General features: G+C 44.1%; 1 protein-coding gene across 3 annotated transcripts in view; it reads left to right on the forward strand.

The window, feature by feature from the left end:
* r (carbamoyl-phosphate synthetase 2, aspartate transcarbamylase, and dihydroorotase rudimentary) overlaps positions 1-17,548 on the forward strand; it is a 187,027-nt gene that overhangs the window by 11,598 nt on the left and 157,881 nt on the right. For all 3 annotated transcript variants that reach the window (XM_070541176.1, XM_070541178.1, XM_070541177.1), the window contains exons 4-6: positions 6,131-6,189; positions 12,270-12,353; positions 13,657-13,798. In XM_070541176.1, the coding sequence (XP_070397277.1) occupies positions 6,131-6,189; positions 12,270-12,353; positions 13,657-13,798 (285 nt within the window). The remainder of the gene's footprint in view (positions 1-6,130; positions 6,190-12,269; positions 12,354-13,656; positions 13,799-17,548) is intronic.

Consider the following 17,548-nt stretch of genomic DNA (forward strand, 5'->3'; position numbering starts at 1 on the left):
CTCGCATCATCCGGCGGCGTAGCCATCATAGCTGACAAATCTATAGCCTGTCAACACTTACAGCTACAAACACCCCTTGAGGCAGTGGCCATTCGAGCTGTATTGTTAAATAAGCTGATAACCATCTGCTCCCTATATATACCGCCGCAATTTCAGCTCCACAAACAAGAATTCCAAACACTAATAGATCAGTTGCCTGAACCATATCTTGTGCTTGGAGATTTAAATGCGCACAGCAACCTATGGGGCGACTCGCGCTGCGACGCGAGAGGTCGCTTGATTGAACAGTTCCTTTTTTCTTCAGGTGCATGTCTTTTGAATGGGAAGGAGCCCACGTATTATAACATGGCAAACAAAACATACTCCTCAGTAGATCTCAGCATAGCATCTCCTACTCTTCTACCTTACTTTCAATGGAAAGTTATTAAAACCCCATACGGGAGTGATCATTTCCCTGTAGTTCTAAGCACACCTATGGCTAATGAGTGCCTTCCACAATTACCTCGCTGGAGAACTGACTCGGCTGACTGGGAAACGTTCAAAAAGCTTGCTTGTTTATCCTGGGACGACATGTGTGCTTTAAGCATAGACGCTGCGGTTGAATATTTTACGGCTTTTCTCCTTGACACCTCCTCCAAATGTATCCCTGTAACAAGTGGATTGTCCACAAAACGCCGTCTTCCATGGTGGAACGATGAGTGTCGAAAAGTGCGAAAGAAGCAAAACAAGGCATGGGGTTTACTTCGGGATTCTCCGACAGCAGAAAATCTAGTCAATTTCAAGCAGGTCAAATCCCAGGGTCGAAGAACGCGGCGACAAGCTAGAAGAGAGAGTTGGAGAAAATATATATCAGGCATTAACTCCTACACTGACGAAACAAAGGTTTGGAATAGAGTTAATAGAATAAAGGGTCGACAGTCTTACTCTCTGCCTTTAGTGAATACTCAAGGCGACAGCATGGAAGATCAGGCGAACTTTCTTGGCGCACATTTCGAACAGATATCCAGCTCGTCGCACTACTCTGAAACATTCCAAAGGTACAAAAGGCAAATAGAAGCACAACCATTAGAGCAAAAAAGCACAAAATACGAGGCATACAATAGACCCTTTTGCATGGCAGAGCTTCAGGCAGCCCTAAATAGCTGCAACCAATCTGCCCCCGGATCTGACCGCATCCTATATGAAATGCTTAAACACCTGCCGCCTGAAACACAAAAAACCCTTCTTTGTCTCTACAATTCTATATGGTCGTCCGGCTGCGTTCCCTCTGCTTGGAAAGAGGCCATCATAATTCCTATTTTGAAACAGGGTAAGGACCCTTCTTTGGCAAATAGTTATAGGCCTATAGCATTAACGAGCTGCTTATGCAAAGTTTTTGAAAAGATGGTAAACAGTCGCCTGGTACATTATCTAGAAATTAACAAGAAATTAGATCAAAATCAATGTGGCTTTAGAGAAGGTAGATCAACGACAGATCAGCTTGTGCGCATGGAAATGTATATCAGGGAAGCGTTTGTCCACAAACAGCTTGTGTTGTCCGTGTTTCTTGACATGGAGAAGGCGTATGATACCATGTGGCGCTTCGGGATCCTTCGGGATCTTTCTGCAATGGGCATTCGCGGCAACCTGCTGAGAATAATTGAAAGCTATCTCTCTAACAGGACATTTCGTGTTAGAGTTGGCAACGTGCAATCTCGACCATTCATACAGGAGACAGGCGTACCGCAGGGTGGAGTACTGAGCTGTACGTTATTTATTGTTAAAATGAATTCCCTCCACACCGTATTACCTCGCACACTCTTTTATTCCGTCTATGTGGACGACGTACAGATAGGGTTCAGGTCATGCAACCTTAGCATTTGCGAGAGGCAGCTACAACTTGGCTTGAATAGATTCTCAAGGTGGGCGGACGAGAATGGTTTCAAATTGAACCCCCAAAAGAGCACGTGTGTCCTGTTTTCTAACAAGAGAAGTGTACTACCACAACCCGATATTAACCTTAATGGAGAAAGACTAACTGTTAGCCCTGAACACAAATTCTTAGGTGTTATCCTGGACACAAAGCTTAACTTCGTTCCCCACTTAAAATATCTTAAAGAAAAATGCCTCAAGACCATGAATCTCCTCAAGCTGCTCTCTCGAACAACCTGGGGCAGTGATAGGAAGTGTCTGCTGAGCCTGTATAAGAGTCTCGTACAATCAGGCCTCGATTACGGAGCCGTGGTGTACCACTCCGCAACTGGGAGTGCGCTAAAGATTCTCGACCCAGTCCACAACCTTGGTATACGACTGGCAACAGGCGCCTTTAGAACTAGCCCTGTTGAAAGTTTGTACGTCGAGGCCAACGAATGGTCCTTACATCTACGCAGAACATTCTTGAGTTTTTCATACTACACTAAGGTAAAATCAGACACCGAGCATCCATGTCATTCCATTGTTAGCGACCTGTCCGCTGCCAGACTTTACAGTAACCGCCCACGTATTAGAACTCCTTTGAGCCTACGTTTGGAAGCAATGGCAGAAGAAACAAACATCCATCTCCCAGAAAATATCTTAATGCCTCCCACTCGCCTTCCACCGCCTTGGGAATGGCAGACCATGGAGTGCGATATCTCTTTTGTTGCAATAACGAAACATGCACCTGAGGCACATATACTATCACACTTCCTCGAACTCCAAGCGAAGTACTGCTGTGCCGAGTATTATACAGATGCTTCTAAATCATCTGCTGGTGTCGCGTATGCAGCTCTTGGGCCAGTTTTTTCCACCTCCGGTACTTTAAATCCTAACACAAGTATTTTTACGGCTGAAGCGTACGCAGTACTCTCAGCCGTAAAGCACATCAGAAAAACAAATCTGAATAAGGCCATCATTTTCACAGATTCATTAAGCGTAATAAGGGCCTTAATGAGTTTTGGAAAACATAAGAACCCTGTTTTTAATGAACTATACACACAACTATGCCTAGCATTAATGTACAACCAGAACATCATCCTATGTTGGGTACCTGGCCATAGGGGCATAAAAGGCAATGTAGCTGCTGACGAAAGGGCAACGTCAGTCACCTTTAATGAAACGGATATGAATAAACCTATATCAGCAAAAGAACTTAAGCCCTTCTTACGCAACAAACTGAGGAAGTACTGGCAGGACCAATGGGATAATGCAGTATTGAATAAACTACACGTTATCAAGCCAAAATTAGGGAACTGGATAACTGAAAGAACAACAAGACATAAGGAAGTGCTTCTGTGTAGATTAAGAATAGGACATACGTACGCCACTCACTCCTACCTTTTGACGGGAAGCGAACCTCCAACATGTAGCAAATGTGGCAACAGGCTTACAGTTATTCATGTTCTTATCCAATGCACTGAAATAGAGGCAGAGAGAAAAAAGCACTTTCCCTCTGCTTATATCCAACACATACCGTTACATCCAGCATTTTTTCTTAGCAATGAACCCCTTTTTACTTTTCAATCACTATTCAACTTTTTATTTGAAACTGACACTTTAAATGTGATTTGGCCAGGCTACTTGTAGCGCGGCCTCCACCTGGAGGTCGTAGCTGCAATGAAAACATTTTCTAGAGCACCTGCCTCCCAGCCCTTACTTTCAAGGCTCTGCTGAGGCACTAGTGCTACAGATTTTACATAATTTACGGACCATCCCCATCTTGTGAAACATCTATTGTCATCGCAGAAACGATCAATCGCAGTCATTTTTTATTTATGTATATACGTGTATTTTACGCACTTTTGAGCAAATAAATTTTAGGCCCTTTTACAGCCACATCGCACCACATGCATAAACTGCGCTTTTTAACGAATATTTTAGGCCACTATACAGCCGTGTTTCATTACTCCCCGCAATTCACACCCATATATCATTCAGAAGTACAGATCATCGACTTGGCGCTCTTTGGTCACATCTGGCCCTTCCGCCAAAAAACCCTACTAATCAATCAATCAATCAATCACTTGGGGTGGGCACATGTACTATTTCAAAGGGCAAGCTTTGACACCACTTGAAAAGTGAGACTGTGTGGCATCCCCACGAACATAGAGGTTACATTTCTCACAGCGCATAGCTGTTTCTCGTCGCAGAGAGAAGTACGTAAGAAAGAAGAGGCATGTGGAGAAAGAAAAGGGAAAGGAGGAGGAAGTGCACCTCCATTGCTATGTGACACTTGTCTGGGTGGAGCATTCACTAGCTAAAGCTGGTGCATTGTCGCCTCTGCAATAACAAGAAAGAAAAGAAAAAGAATATGTAGTCCCCTTGCGTTTTTTTCCTTCGACGCCGTCTCATGTTTTCCACACCCATGCACCGGGGTATCTGCTTTCTGCACCTTGTCTGCCAGCCTACTGTTCCAGTTGCCATAACAGAAATCAAGAACACCCTGATTTTGGAATATTAATTCGCAGTACTGATGTGTTGTTAGCATGACACAGAAACCGAATACTGGTTGTTACTCTGAAAAGTTTGGTATTCTGCAGTTCATAGTACTGAAATATTTTTACATTGAAACTATAAGCATTCAGCAGGGAATTTCTGAAAAGTTTGTTGCTGTGGTGTTAGTAGTAACGAGGTTTCACTGTAATTGCTATCACAATAAAATATGATATGCCAGGCTGTAACTCACTTAGCAAAGGCGTGTCAGAGACCGAAGGAGTTATCAGCGGGGCCAAAGAGTATAACACTACATTGGCCTGCAGCTCATAGTAGAGGAGTTGCATTGAGATGAGATGCTCGAGTGTATGGCCTTAGAACAGCCATAGCCAAGGTGGCGTGTTGAAATCAAAAATGCCCTCTCAGGAAAGCCAGACACTTTTTTGCAATTCTCATCAGTTTCAGATCTGCCTCTACAAGTTGCACTTATCATCACATGCTGAACAGTATAGAAGTGAACATTCCTGATTACTTCAAATGTTTAGATAGAGGAAAAGTAGTTTCCTTGATGGTTGAAAACCTCCATGTGTCAGTCATCGGGACAGGACAACGGTGGTTAAACAAGGGATGTCTTGAGCTGGAAGCAACATGTCAGTAATGAGGCTTGCCTCCTTCAGGCCAACAACTGCGAATATTGTAAAGGAGAATCTCAGGTGGTCTTGAACATTCCTTTAATTCTGCTAGATGCCATTTTCCATCTCGTACTTTTCGTTCATTTCCTCCTACTGTCTTCCTGCACAGATAATCCCTTTCATAGTCCTCTTCCCAGTTTTTGAGCATATTAATATGAGATGTCTCTGGCTCCAGCCTGAAAAAAAAAATTAAATTATGGGGGTTTTACATGCCAAAACCACTTTCTGATTATGAGGCACGCCATAGTGGAGGACTCCGATAATTTAGACCACCTGGGGTTCTTTAACATGCACCTAAATCTAAGTACACAGGTGTTTTCGCATTTCGCCCCCATCGAAATGCGGCCGCCGTGGCCGGGATTCGATCCTGTGGCCTCGTGCTCAGCAGCCCAAAACCATAGCCACTGAGCAATTGCGGCAGGTGGCTGCAGCCTGAGTCATCCCTTGTTTGTCTTGTTTGGCTGCTTGTAAAACATTGGGAGAAAAGCTGCTTTGCAAAGTAATAGTCATAAACAAAGATTATTTTCTTCTGCATACTATAGGGTTCTGTAGTTTTTTTTTACAAACAAGAGTGTCACAGTGACACTTTTGTTTGAGAATGCCATTGGAATCGTGATGAGTGCAAAAAATTACGCTAGTAGAGCAGTATCTATTTTGCGTGTTGTGATGTGCAACAATGCACCACATGTTCTGTCAACCAAAGCAGACACCACTGTAGTAGCGTAATCACCTGTATTAATGATGACACTAACAGCAGGATGGCTAGATGGGGGTGTATTGGCAAGTACGTGAGCAAGAAAAAATGCATGCTCACTGTGATGTCTCGACACCAGGTGCTTGCTTTATCATGAAGTGCAGAAGTGCAGTTTGGCATGCGCTTACAGATCCTGTAACATTTTGTCCCCACCTGTACATTGAACTGAAAACACTGTCAGCAAGCCTTGGTTGCCAATGTTTTAGTTGTAGGGGTTGCATTTTATTTTTCCATGCACTCGGAGTGTTCTAGCCCACTTAACTATCACAAGCTTATGAGCAGCGTTGTCTTACAGGAATTGACACTCGGGAACTGACCAAGAAGATTCGAGAAAAGGGCACCATGCTTGGAAAGGTCAGGCATACATTCCTTTTCGTAGCCTGCATCGGTGTGCATGTAAGGCTGGGCTATCTTGTCCCAGGCTTAATGTCTGTTTTCATTAAGATAAGCTGCAATCTGTTTCTCAAGATTTTAGAGCTTGCTGAAGAACTACGTATACATATACAGTGCTATTTATTTTCGAGCAAGTGATTCTATGGTTTTATTTTCTTTGTTGACTTCTGGTGTAAGCCAATTTTATTGTTATGTAATACTTATTGCGTATGTATCTTGTGCTTTTTCGAAATCTATCCTGTTGAATCAATAGTAATGCTTTGGAGACATGTGTTCTGAATTTTTCGTTGCTGTGTGCTGTAAAAGATATGTTCGACAAATATGTATGTGAATGATATGTCACGCTGCCTTGAACTGTAGGGGCGCAGAGGCTCTGTCAGGCATTTTGCCTTTACCTCTGCCCCCTACATGGAGAGAATCCGTGAAACAAACAATAAACAAAAAAATATATATAAGTTTGCAGCACATGGCAGAGTCCTTTGTTGGTAAATTATGACGATATACCCACATGTAGACAGATATAATGTGTAACTACTTGTTGCTGGGCCAGTTGGTTCGTACTTCTTGCAGTGGAAAGGTGCAAAATAGTGTGTAAAAGCGACTTGACAGGAAAGAGCGTCCCTCCCAACTGGCTTGAGAGAAGATGCATACACTTTTCAAGAAAGGTGCCAGTATATGCAAACACGTATGCACATCAAGAACAGAACAGAGAGCAATGGAATTGCCAATATGCATGCTTATTCTATCATTCTGGTTATATTTTTACATTTCGCATCTTTTCCACTGTAAGATTTGCACTGAGACTGGAGAGGAGGAGAGGGAGAGAGCAAACGATAAATGAAAGGCAGGGAGGTTAACCAGGACTGAGGCTGGTTGGCTGCCCTACACCAGGGAAAGGGAAAAGGGAGAGAACGGTTAAAAGAAGAAACTGCAGAGGAAAAAAAGGAGAGGCATAAGAGTAGCCAAAGCGGGACATTATGCAGGTTTGTTCGAGAGTAATCGCTAGGTACCGTGTTTACTAGAAAGTAGGTCGAACACGAATATAGGTCGACACGTGTATATTGACCTTGCCAAGAAATAAAAGCTTATAATTTGAATATATGTCGACAGATATCTTTTTAGATAAACGAAGACTTTGAATATGACATACCTTTATTTATCATGAGCTCGGCTACTAAATCTCGCTACTCGATGCCACAAGCTGCATCCTCGTCAGAACTGCCAGACAAGTTGACCTCGTGGGATACTTCACAGGCATCCTGGATGCCCCAAATGAGAACAGGTTAAACAGCGTGAATAAAACAAGGGCACGAGGAAACGGATACCAGAGACAATTGCAGCCTTTTGTGCTGATTGCAGCCTGTGGCATTTGTTTCCTCGTGTCCTTGTTTTATTCACGCTGTTTAACCTTAGTTCTAAATATGAACCAACTAGCCCTCATCAAGATCCTACTAAAGCCCCAAATGACATTGTTCTTGGAGCCAACAAGTGTGTTGGCTAAACAGCATTTCAGGCAACCTGGACATTCTCCAGACTGGCCTTATGGTAGGCACAACAAAAGAACTCCATTAGCTCAGTAATTTTGCTAGCTTTGATAATGAATATAGGTTGGCATTCTTCAGTAACGAATATAGGTTGATAGATCATTTTGAGTATCATTTTTGAAAAAAGGTCAACCTACATTCAAATAAATGCAGTAGGCTATTGCCAGCCATGCCTGTGTAGATAGAAGACAAAAACAAAAATTGGCGGAGTTGGTATGGGCCAACTGTAATTAACTGTGGCGCAGGAAAAGCTGAGGCACTCGTTGAAGGAAACGCTCATAATCGCTTGACTTGCAACTAAATTTTTATTAGGAAGCCATGAGCTCAAATAAAAACCAGAAGCATATGCGCACGCGCAGTACAGCATAAAAAATTTTGCTTTCAGATAATGCAGAGCGCCAACAAATGTTTGAATGTGTGGCTATAAGAGCATAGCTACTTTTTGGAATTCCGCCCATGTTCCCACCGTGCACAGCATTATAGCAGTAGAGATGTGAGCAATTTTTCAATGAAACTGTGTCAGTAGTACACGCCGTGCCGTCGGCCCGTAGCAACAGAGCACGTTGCACCGTGCATTGTTTTATGTTACGAATCGGGTGACAACCGTCGACCACTGTGTGTTATATAATCGTTTGCCGCAGAATAAAGGCATCATTTTCCAACTGTCTATGTACCTTGTCTCTCTCACTTGGCTGTGCCTGTGCTTTGTACAAGCAGTAACAGGGACCACACTACGGAAACCACAGTGTCGTGTCGGCATTGCTACACTTGAACAAGAGAGATAGTGGAGGATTTTATTGGTAAATCATCGGACATTTGTGAGTCTGCCCTCTCAGTACACCTAAAGCCAGCCGAGATTTGTTATCTCGATCACAAATAACATCATTTGCACGTTGATGCTCTGGTTATTGAAGCCTGTGCCTGGCTCCAAGGCCCAAGACTTCCACTCCTGCATTTCTGTGAATCAAAGCACGTATGAGCGTACCAATGCTGGTGTCGAGTTTTGCTTCCAATCAAGAAGCCTTCTGCAGGATAGAGAGAGAGAGATAAGTTTAATGGTACGAAATGCAGGGAAGTCAGGCTAAAGCACATTCCTCTCGGTTGCTACTCTGCACGGGGGGAAGGGGAAGAAGGAAAGAATGAAAGGAGCATGATGGGGGACAGTGACGTGACAAGGAAGATGCAAAGCACGTAACCAACAGTTGGGTCTACTCTAAGCCTAGAGTCCAGAGAGTTGCAAAGCGCCCTGGCAAGCATGCAGTTCGTTTGCGCTCGTCATTGTTCTAAAACCAGTAACCGTTAGCACTTCTCGCACCTGAGCTATCCATATCGTTAGGCAGTATGTACTACTAGCACGGAACACTCGAGCCATCTCTTGGTGTGGCTGCATAACCGCGCTAATGCCTCTTGCCATTGCGCATGGGTCATGTGAAGAAACCAAGATTCAGCAGATGTAAGAGTTGTGAAGGGAAGCATCGGGTTGTGTGAGAGTCCAGCGTCCTTGGAAAATGAAGGCAAAGCTAGTGTTGATGCCAGCCCCTCTTTTTTGGTTTAACTTCTTGAATTTTAGGTTATAGGAGCAGAATACAGCCCCTCATGTCTTCAGCAATGTCAGCTGTATTGAGAACGTGCTTTTCCAACATAGAAATTGTGCAGCATGAATATGGTTTGTCAGTGTGTCTACCAACCGGGAAAACTGGGAATTATCAGGGAATTCAAATTGTCTGGAAATACTCAGGGAAAACTCGAGAGAATTAATTTGTGCTTCTATCAAGGAAAATTAGCTGTAACTTTATTGAAATGGAACGAAAGTCATGCTAATGCTGGCTCCAGTAACAGAGGAATCGCAACAAATCGTCATTGACGCCGTGTCATCGGCGCAAGCTATTGCCAGAGCAGTTAACGACCGATTTTCCAGACGCCCGATTTTTCGAACATGCCTGATAATTCGCACAGCTTTGTGGCACCACCACACACTCCATATAGTCAGTGTATATTGCCTTGACTGCAGGTCTCAAATGGCATTAGTCAAAGCCACCACCGCTGTCATTTTGATTATCTCGCTGCCTCGAACTGGCACTCTCGCACCCAAATCTGCTGGCAGCCATAGCCATCACCGCGGCAACGTTGGGCCTAGCTGCTTCTACGTTCGCTATTAAGCTTTTTGCCATGCAGTGCTGTGTTTTTCATTGAAAGAATTCGCGGTTGTCAGCAATGGCACCGATTCCGCCTTTGAAATCCTCGCCATTGGCTTCGAAATTCGCAGAACACAATGCGTTGCGTAATGCGTTTACGAAAGTTAGCTTTGCCTTTGTACAGCAGTGTTACGCGGTGAAGGATAACAAGCGTGGGAAGGGGCGATTGTGAAGGGACACAGTATCTATTCCTTAATTATACACGCGTGCACCCCATCTCCTGTCACAGTACGAGCCCCGATATGCCTAATCAGTGTAGTGGCAGGGCTTAAGAGCTTTTTCGGGCGTGCCTATGGCAATTTTAGCCCGGCAGTTAAAGACATGCATTAATTTTTTTCGGACTACAAGATTTTTAGGATGTTTTTGCAGCCCCTAGGGACTCCGAAAAATCGGACGTTGACTGTACAACTGACCAAGACGATGCTTCAAATGATTCATGGGGCAGAAGGAGGATGAGAAAAGAAAAAACCAATGCACCGAGGAATTAACGGGAAAGGAAGCGTGCCACCGCCTCTTTGAAGGAGCTTGAGCTCAAAAAACAGTGTTGGCTGACACCAAGATGTAGGTGTCCCTCACTGAAACCAAAATAAACTCTTTAAAGCAGTGAAACCCAACACAGATGTTGTGTACGGGCTGAGAGTATGTCAGGACAGTTGAGGTTGAATTTCCAGCTGCAGAGAGAAAATATTAGTTGTGACAAAGTTCAGGCCTCATATGGATAAGCTTGCTATCAGTGGATAGAAATAGCTCATATTCAAAAATATTTACTTATGTATGCATCTCCTTTTCATTCATATTTGAAAGTGTTCGACACAATTTGGAACGGGTTCTGCCATTTTTTTCGCTATGTCCTCTGTTTTCTTTTTAAATAAAATAGATAATACTCCTCATTATTCAAACTGGATTTAGCCATTTTTTTGTTTCAGCATGCTTCTAGAGAGTGACATCACTGAGCAACTCGGTGTCCAGCTGGCCTTGACATAAAAGAACGTTCTTGCTCATTCAGGGAATTTTGCAAAGGTGCTCAAGGAAAACCTGGTAAACTCAGGGAATTTGGAAATGTCAACTTGGTAGACACCCTGTTTGTGGTTAAGCTTTGGCACATATGACACACATGTGCTTGCCTTTCAGAAGTGTCAGCAGTGACAGCAGGAGCAGTGCAGGGACTGTTTTGTCAGCTGCTGCTGTTGAGTGTGAAGAGGTTTCTCTATGAACGTACTGATGACACACTCGTCTGATCTGGCACTTTGTCTTCTTTTAATATTGCCATATGTTTCAGAGCGCCGAGGTTCAAAAGACATTCGCTGTGAAGTTTTGTAGTCTGGGCTTGTGCTGAAATATTGGGTTTGTCACCGAGCAAGCGTCGGTAATTCCTAACAACAATGTTAGCAATCTAGTGTTGCATGTCTTGTCTCAGCAGTCGAACCATCATGTAGCAACTGAAATTTCGGTCATCAATGCGCAGTGCTCCCCTGGCAAGAGTTCATGTAATTGAGGCAGACTTTTAAAATGTCGACCCAGTCAGCAGCTGTAAATTTTGCTGCAGGCCTAAAAAACCACATCCTATGTATGGCAAATACATCATACAAGGAGCATATAAAACCTGCTTGAGTGTGTAAAGTACTAACTGTGCGGTTCCATACATTTTGAAAAAAAGTGAACATAAGTGCAGTGCTTTTGCTATTTATTTATTGTGGTTTGGGGCAGTTCAGCTTCTTCACTTCCTGCTGACATGTGGCCACAGAGATACTTCATGGCACTTTTGTTCACTAACTGGTCGGTGCTGCTGCTTTGTGGGTGGCGTATTATTTATTACTGTATAAATCCGGTGTTCCTTGTGAGGGAAACACAAAAGGGCTCTGTCTAGTTATGGAATATGTGTCATAAGTGCAGTGGGAATGTGCAGTGCTAATTATCCCAATGTATTGTATTTTTGTTTGTTTCCTCGCCTTTGTTGCCTGTACTTTCACTGCCACCTTTCATTTGAAGGAAGCTGTAGTGGTTCCCCATTTAGAGGCAGCTGCCACAAGCCTCTTTTCATAGGTTTTGTTTTCATTTGAACTTGCTAATAACAACAGTGATAACAAGGAACCCAGTGTCCTCGGTGCCTTTGGTTTCACCAGCACTTTCCTTCTGCTGATTATGACACACGATTGTCTGTAATAAAAAGTGTGCTTTGTTTTCCACTGCCTTATAGTATTTCTAGATGGTTTCATAGCTCTTGGACATGGTTTAAGCTCATGCGTCAAACTGGCATATGAATTTATTGTAAGCTTTTCTTTCTGCCTCTGCTCATTTGCAGATTATAATAGAAGGCACAGAGCACACTTCCCTGCAGTTTGAAAACCCAAATTTGCTGAACCTTGTCAAGGAAGTCTCTCTCAAGGTGAGAAGGGTACTGCATGGTGTAGGAAAACAACTGCTAGTGTTAGCACTTTCATGCTTGCGTGACAAATAACACCGTTTTCAGACATCTTTGATGTCTCGAGCATGCACAACGTGGCTGCACTACCATGCCAGAAACGTAGACAGGAAGAAACCAAATAGAACACCTTTCATACCGGCATCACACGAGCATTTCAAGTCCCCATCCTTCTCGGCTCATCCTTGCACATTTTCCCTCACACCCATAGCAAATGGCACACGAGGTGCAATCTTATCGCACTTTCACTTTATACGGAGCCTAGGAGTCTCCCAATGCATGTCGTTGTGCGTTGTTGAAGAAAAGACTTTCAACACGTGCCCAGTGACAGTTTGGTGTTCCGCGCAATTGATCGGGTGCTATATTTAATGGGGCTCTCCTTAGCTTTATTCGAATAAATTTCTAGTCTCCATGGAGTTCAAATTAAACGAGATTCTACTGTACCAACAAATCCAAAAAAGCAGCACAAACTGCCCAAGGATATTGCTATCACTCTGCAAAAGTAAGAAGCCCAAAGCTGCCTACAATAAGTTTTCTCCCCTTGGCCCATGAACTTTGTGCCATTCGCTACTTTACAAAGGAAAAAGAGGGGCACATCAGTAGAGAGGCCATGTGGTCTTATGCATGATGGGATCTGATGTTTGACTTATTGTACCACTAGTGTCATCTAACAAGTCCTCAAGATGTTGCAACAGTTGTTGCACCTTTCAGAAGTGCAGCACATTGCATCTGATGTCGCGACACAATCTTCTCTCTCCTTCTGAATTCCACTTTGCCCAGTGTATCATATTGACACGCTGAGTTTCATACCTCAAAATGCTGATAATGCGGGAAACAGTGCAAAAATCATGGTAGTATTTTAAACATGCTGAAGTGAAGCTTCAGTTGTGGATTGCACGGCAAACCATTTACCAATTATTACATTAACTTTTAACTAAAATGCCATTTCATCTTGCTTTTGATGCAGGTCTACTCTTCATGGCTAGAAATAAAGGTGATAAATCGTTTTAATTTTCCTGTGTATGGAATGGTGTAGGGGCTTTCTGGTATTAATGGAGTAGGCAAGTGCTTCCTTAGGCATGTATTTCTTGGTCAACTACTTTTGGAGATGTCACTTTAAGTGCGCCTTTATTGGACGCGTCATGCACTAAACGTTATGTGATGCTAGAGTGTAAAATATCCCCGAAAGTGATAGCTCAAGAGTACAGCCCCTGCTTGTAGCTTTGTTAGAGCTGTCTGGGACCTCTCTGGGGTTCACATGTTGCAGGCACCTGTTTTGTACAACAAAGGAGGCAAGCCATCAATCACTGTGGTGGACTGCGGCATGAAGTATAACCAGCTGCGCTGTCTCATATCTCGGGGAGCTCGGGTCACGGTAGTGCCCTGGGACCATCCTGTGGACCCCAAGGGTGAGCTGTCCTCTAAATGCTACCGCAAAGCATGCCTAGAGTGTTAAACGCAATACATTTGAGTGACGCAACAGTTTTACACTGAACAAGGCTTGTTACTTCTGCTGCCTTCTATAGCCACAAATGTACTGCTAGGGACATCAAAGCGTTAGGAAATTGCGATTAACCAGAATGTCTTTTTTTTTATCTGTTCCATTTTCACATTATATCGGCATCACTGCAACTTGTGTGCTTTGTTTGAGGCCTACACCATCTTTGGCAAAATACAAAAAACACTTCAGTGCTTGGATTTAGGTACACATGAAAGAACCACAGGTTATCATAATTAATGCACAGCTCCCATTACAGTGTGCCTCATAATAGATTGTGGTTTGGCATGTGAAACCCCTAATTGCTTGTTTTTTGTTATCGTTATACAGTAAATCCTCATAATGAAATGAAAACGGTGTTGAGAAAATTCCATATACAGTAAAAGCTCGTTAATTCGAACCGCAAGGGGAAGCCGCTTCAGTTCAAATTAACGAAAGTTCGAACTAACGAAAGTGAAGGAGAACAACAGTACACTGCGATTTGGAAGCAGTAGGGCATGTCAGAAAGTGATGGCGTGTGCCGCGGGCACACGCCAGCTTTCACTGTATGCGGTAATTCGACGGAAGCGACTACTCCACAAGAGCAAAAAAAGCTGAGCTGAAATAGCACCACTCCGCGAAAGTCATAATACGGTTGTCACGTGGCACATTTTTCAGTCGTGATCGAGCCAGATCAGGATCGAACTTCTTGGTCGTGATTGACTCAGCGCAAGCTTTGGGAGGGAGCCAATAGAGTAATGTTGGTTAGGGTGGCTTTGGGCACCCAGAAGGCAGAGCAGAGTAACATTTGTCTGTGTCGTTGCACACTACTTCCACAGCACCGCGGTGCCATGATGGCGGTTCCACTCACCACTGATAACGTGTGGATGCAGCATGGAGGAATAGGGTGGGCTGACAGAGAGGGTCTCTTGCTCAATCGGCGCGAATAAGCCCCCAGAATAAAAATAAAGGTAGTGATATTCTTTTACATTAAGTGCAGTCCACTTATAACGATATCAAGAAGAATGAAAAATTCAATTGTTATAACCAATCATCGCTATATCGGGACTGTGGTAAAAAAGAAAAAAAAAAGCTTCCAAACATACCTTCGTAGCTCCAAAACCAAATTTGCTACCTATGATTAAAAAATTGACGTAAAAAGAAGACTGTGAAAAATGAAACATTTATTTATACCTCTAAACAGCTTGTCAAGCGTTTAGCATGCTGAAGTAATCGGAAATCTGCACTTGCTTTCGCTTAAGTTTGTCTCACAACTATGGTATGCATCGCATCCAGCGGCTGCGCGAACACTGGCAGCTATAATTTAGTGTACATGAAATCAATGAGCGACTCTATCAATGACAGTACACGTTACGTGAACATTGGGATCGGCATCAAAGATGGGCCACTGACAATCTCGTCGCCTCCGTCTCACAATGCCGCCATCTTTCGCGACAACGACCACTCTGTTGTAGATTCTTCGCAGAACGAGGCAGCGCTATCTGCACTCAAAAACTTCTCCATTGTAGCACCACCTATTCTATCGCCAGTAGCGACATGCTCCCAGAGTTCACTAATGTCAGCAGCTACTACCTTGTTGGTTTCACACGTGGGGGTTTTGGCCGGGTGCACAAAGCCCGCTGTTTCCGTTTATCAGCATGGTCATTGGTTCTAGCCTTCATGATTGTGGTGCTCACGGTTTTTAGAATCGTCGATATCATCGACTGTGCAAGCTTGTACTTTGAGTCTTGCAAAATTGGCAGCTTCGTCTCAAGCGACACAGCTTTGCACTTTGTCATGGCACCTACCCCTGCTTCCACGATGCATTTCTGCGCTCGCTGAGGAAGAGAGGGAGATTGTAGAAAGGAAGCGCAGGCACGTTTTGCATCTCGCTTTTTACAGTGAAGCTGTTTAGGGCTAGGTTCTGGCGGACCTAGTCTCCGTGGACATCGACCAACAATTCGTACTTCTCTCCACCGCTGACGCCTCTCTTCCAAATTATGTGTACGCCTCACCACGAGTGCCGTCTCTCCCGACATTGCGCAATACCGCGGTAGTGTGCGCTCTTCGGCGACCACCTGTGTGGCGCACTTTAGCTCGCGCTGTGATTGGCGTATCCATGCTATAATAAAACGTCTATTGTCTCTATCCACCAATCGTGTGTGACCGTCTGTGGTTTGCCGGAGACTTGGCCATGATCGGCGATGTGCGGGGTGCGCAACAGTGAAGTGGCCGCAGGTGCGTTGCAGCAGTGCATCTCCTCCAAAGATGTCAAGCAAGAGAGTGTGTGTGTGACCTGTCATGATCGAAACGTTTATGGTGCATGTCTGCAGCCGCTTGCCGTGTACCACAGTGATAACAAGGCGGTTATTGCAATGGTCACGAAATAAATTATGACAGCCGGATCTTTGAGTAAATGTCTCTTTATTAATCCAATACTAAACTCGCAATAGTAGTCAAATTCAACATAACAAATCCCCACCATAGGAAAACTTCAACATAGCAAAACCAACCATAGAGCCAGGTTCGCTGGACTTCTCTCTTCTCAGGGTGGAAGGGCTCTGAATTAAAAAAATTTTTTTCTCTGGACGCTCGCCGGTGATGCATATGCGAAGCAGCTGGTGCCATCTTGTGGCACGCTGTGCCAACTTGCGCTGCTCTCCATGGCTTTCGCAATTGGCGCACTGGCGGGATGCGCTACGAGGTAATGGTGGCAGATACAAACTTGTGTAGGCAAACTTTTCACCCCGTCTCTATTAAGGGAACTTAGCAAAGCAATTTTCTCAATTATCCTTTATGGAAAACGCCGGCCAAGAGGCAGAATTTCTATCGTTATATCCAATATGCTGTGAATAACATATTGTTATATATGTTTTTTTTTTTCTCATAGCCCTAATGCAAAAGTTGATACTCTGAAGTCAACTCATCGTTATAACCGATATATCATTATATGGTGGTATCGTTATAAGTAGATTGCACTGTAGAATCATGTAAGGACCGCACCCTCAACTTGGTAGGCCAAAATTTGGAAAAAACATTTCCGTCGCAGAAGCAATCGCATTCGGTGCTCCAATGCGACGCACGCTCATCGGTGAACTTGTGCACACTGCGAACTTCTGCATGCCCCTACTAGATGGCGAGAGCTGCGCATTGCCCTCTAATGGGATGGTGCATTTGGGGATCTGGAGTGTGGAATGGTTGCCGGCTGCAGGCACCATTTCACAAAAAGGTTTGTTCCTGTGTAAAAGCTGTGCCTCATCGAAATTGTGAAAAAGAGTGCGGCCCTTAACCCTTTGAAGGTTTTTGCCGTACATGTACGGCGGCGGTTTTGTGTCCTGCAAGGTCTTTGCCGTACGGGTACGGTTCCGACCCTCCGTTTGAAATTTCGCGCCATAATGACAATGCGTACTCACCGGGAGGTGCTGCCACCTCTTAGCACTTACAAGATGCGTTTGAAATTGGCGCTACCTTTTTGAGGAGATAAACAGAACTGATTGCTAGCTTCAGCGCGTCGCTTAGACTGCGGCAACGCCCCTTTGGCAGTTTCGGTTTCGCCGCGTGATCGCAACGGAGGTGCGCGAAACGTCATTTTTTGCTTTGTCGGCACTCTCTTGCAGGGGGGTGGAAGTTGATTTCTGTCTTGATTGGCGCTGCTCTTAGCTCATTTATACCCGCCGCTCGC

The sequence above is a fragment of the Dermacentor albipictus genome, chromosome 6 (assembly GCF_038994185.2).
Source record: "Dermacentor albipictus isolate Rhodes 1998 colony chromosome 6, USDA_Dalb.pri_finalv2, whole genome shotgun sequence".
In the NCBI taxonomy this organism is placed as follows: Eukaryota; Metazoa; Arthropoda; class Arachnida; order Ixodida; family Ixodidae; genus Dermacentor; species Dermacentor albipictus.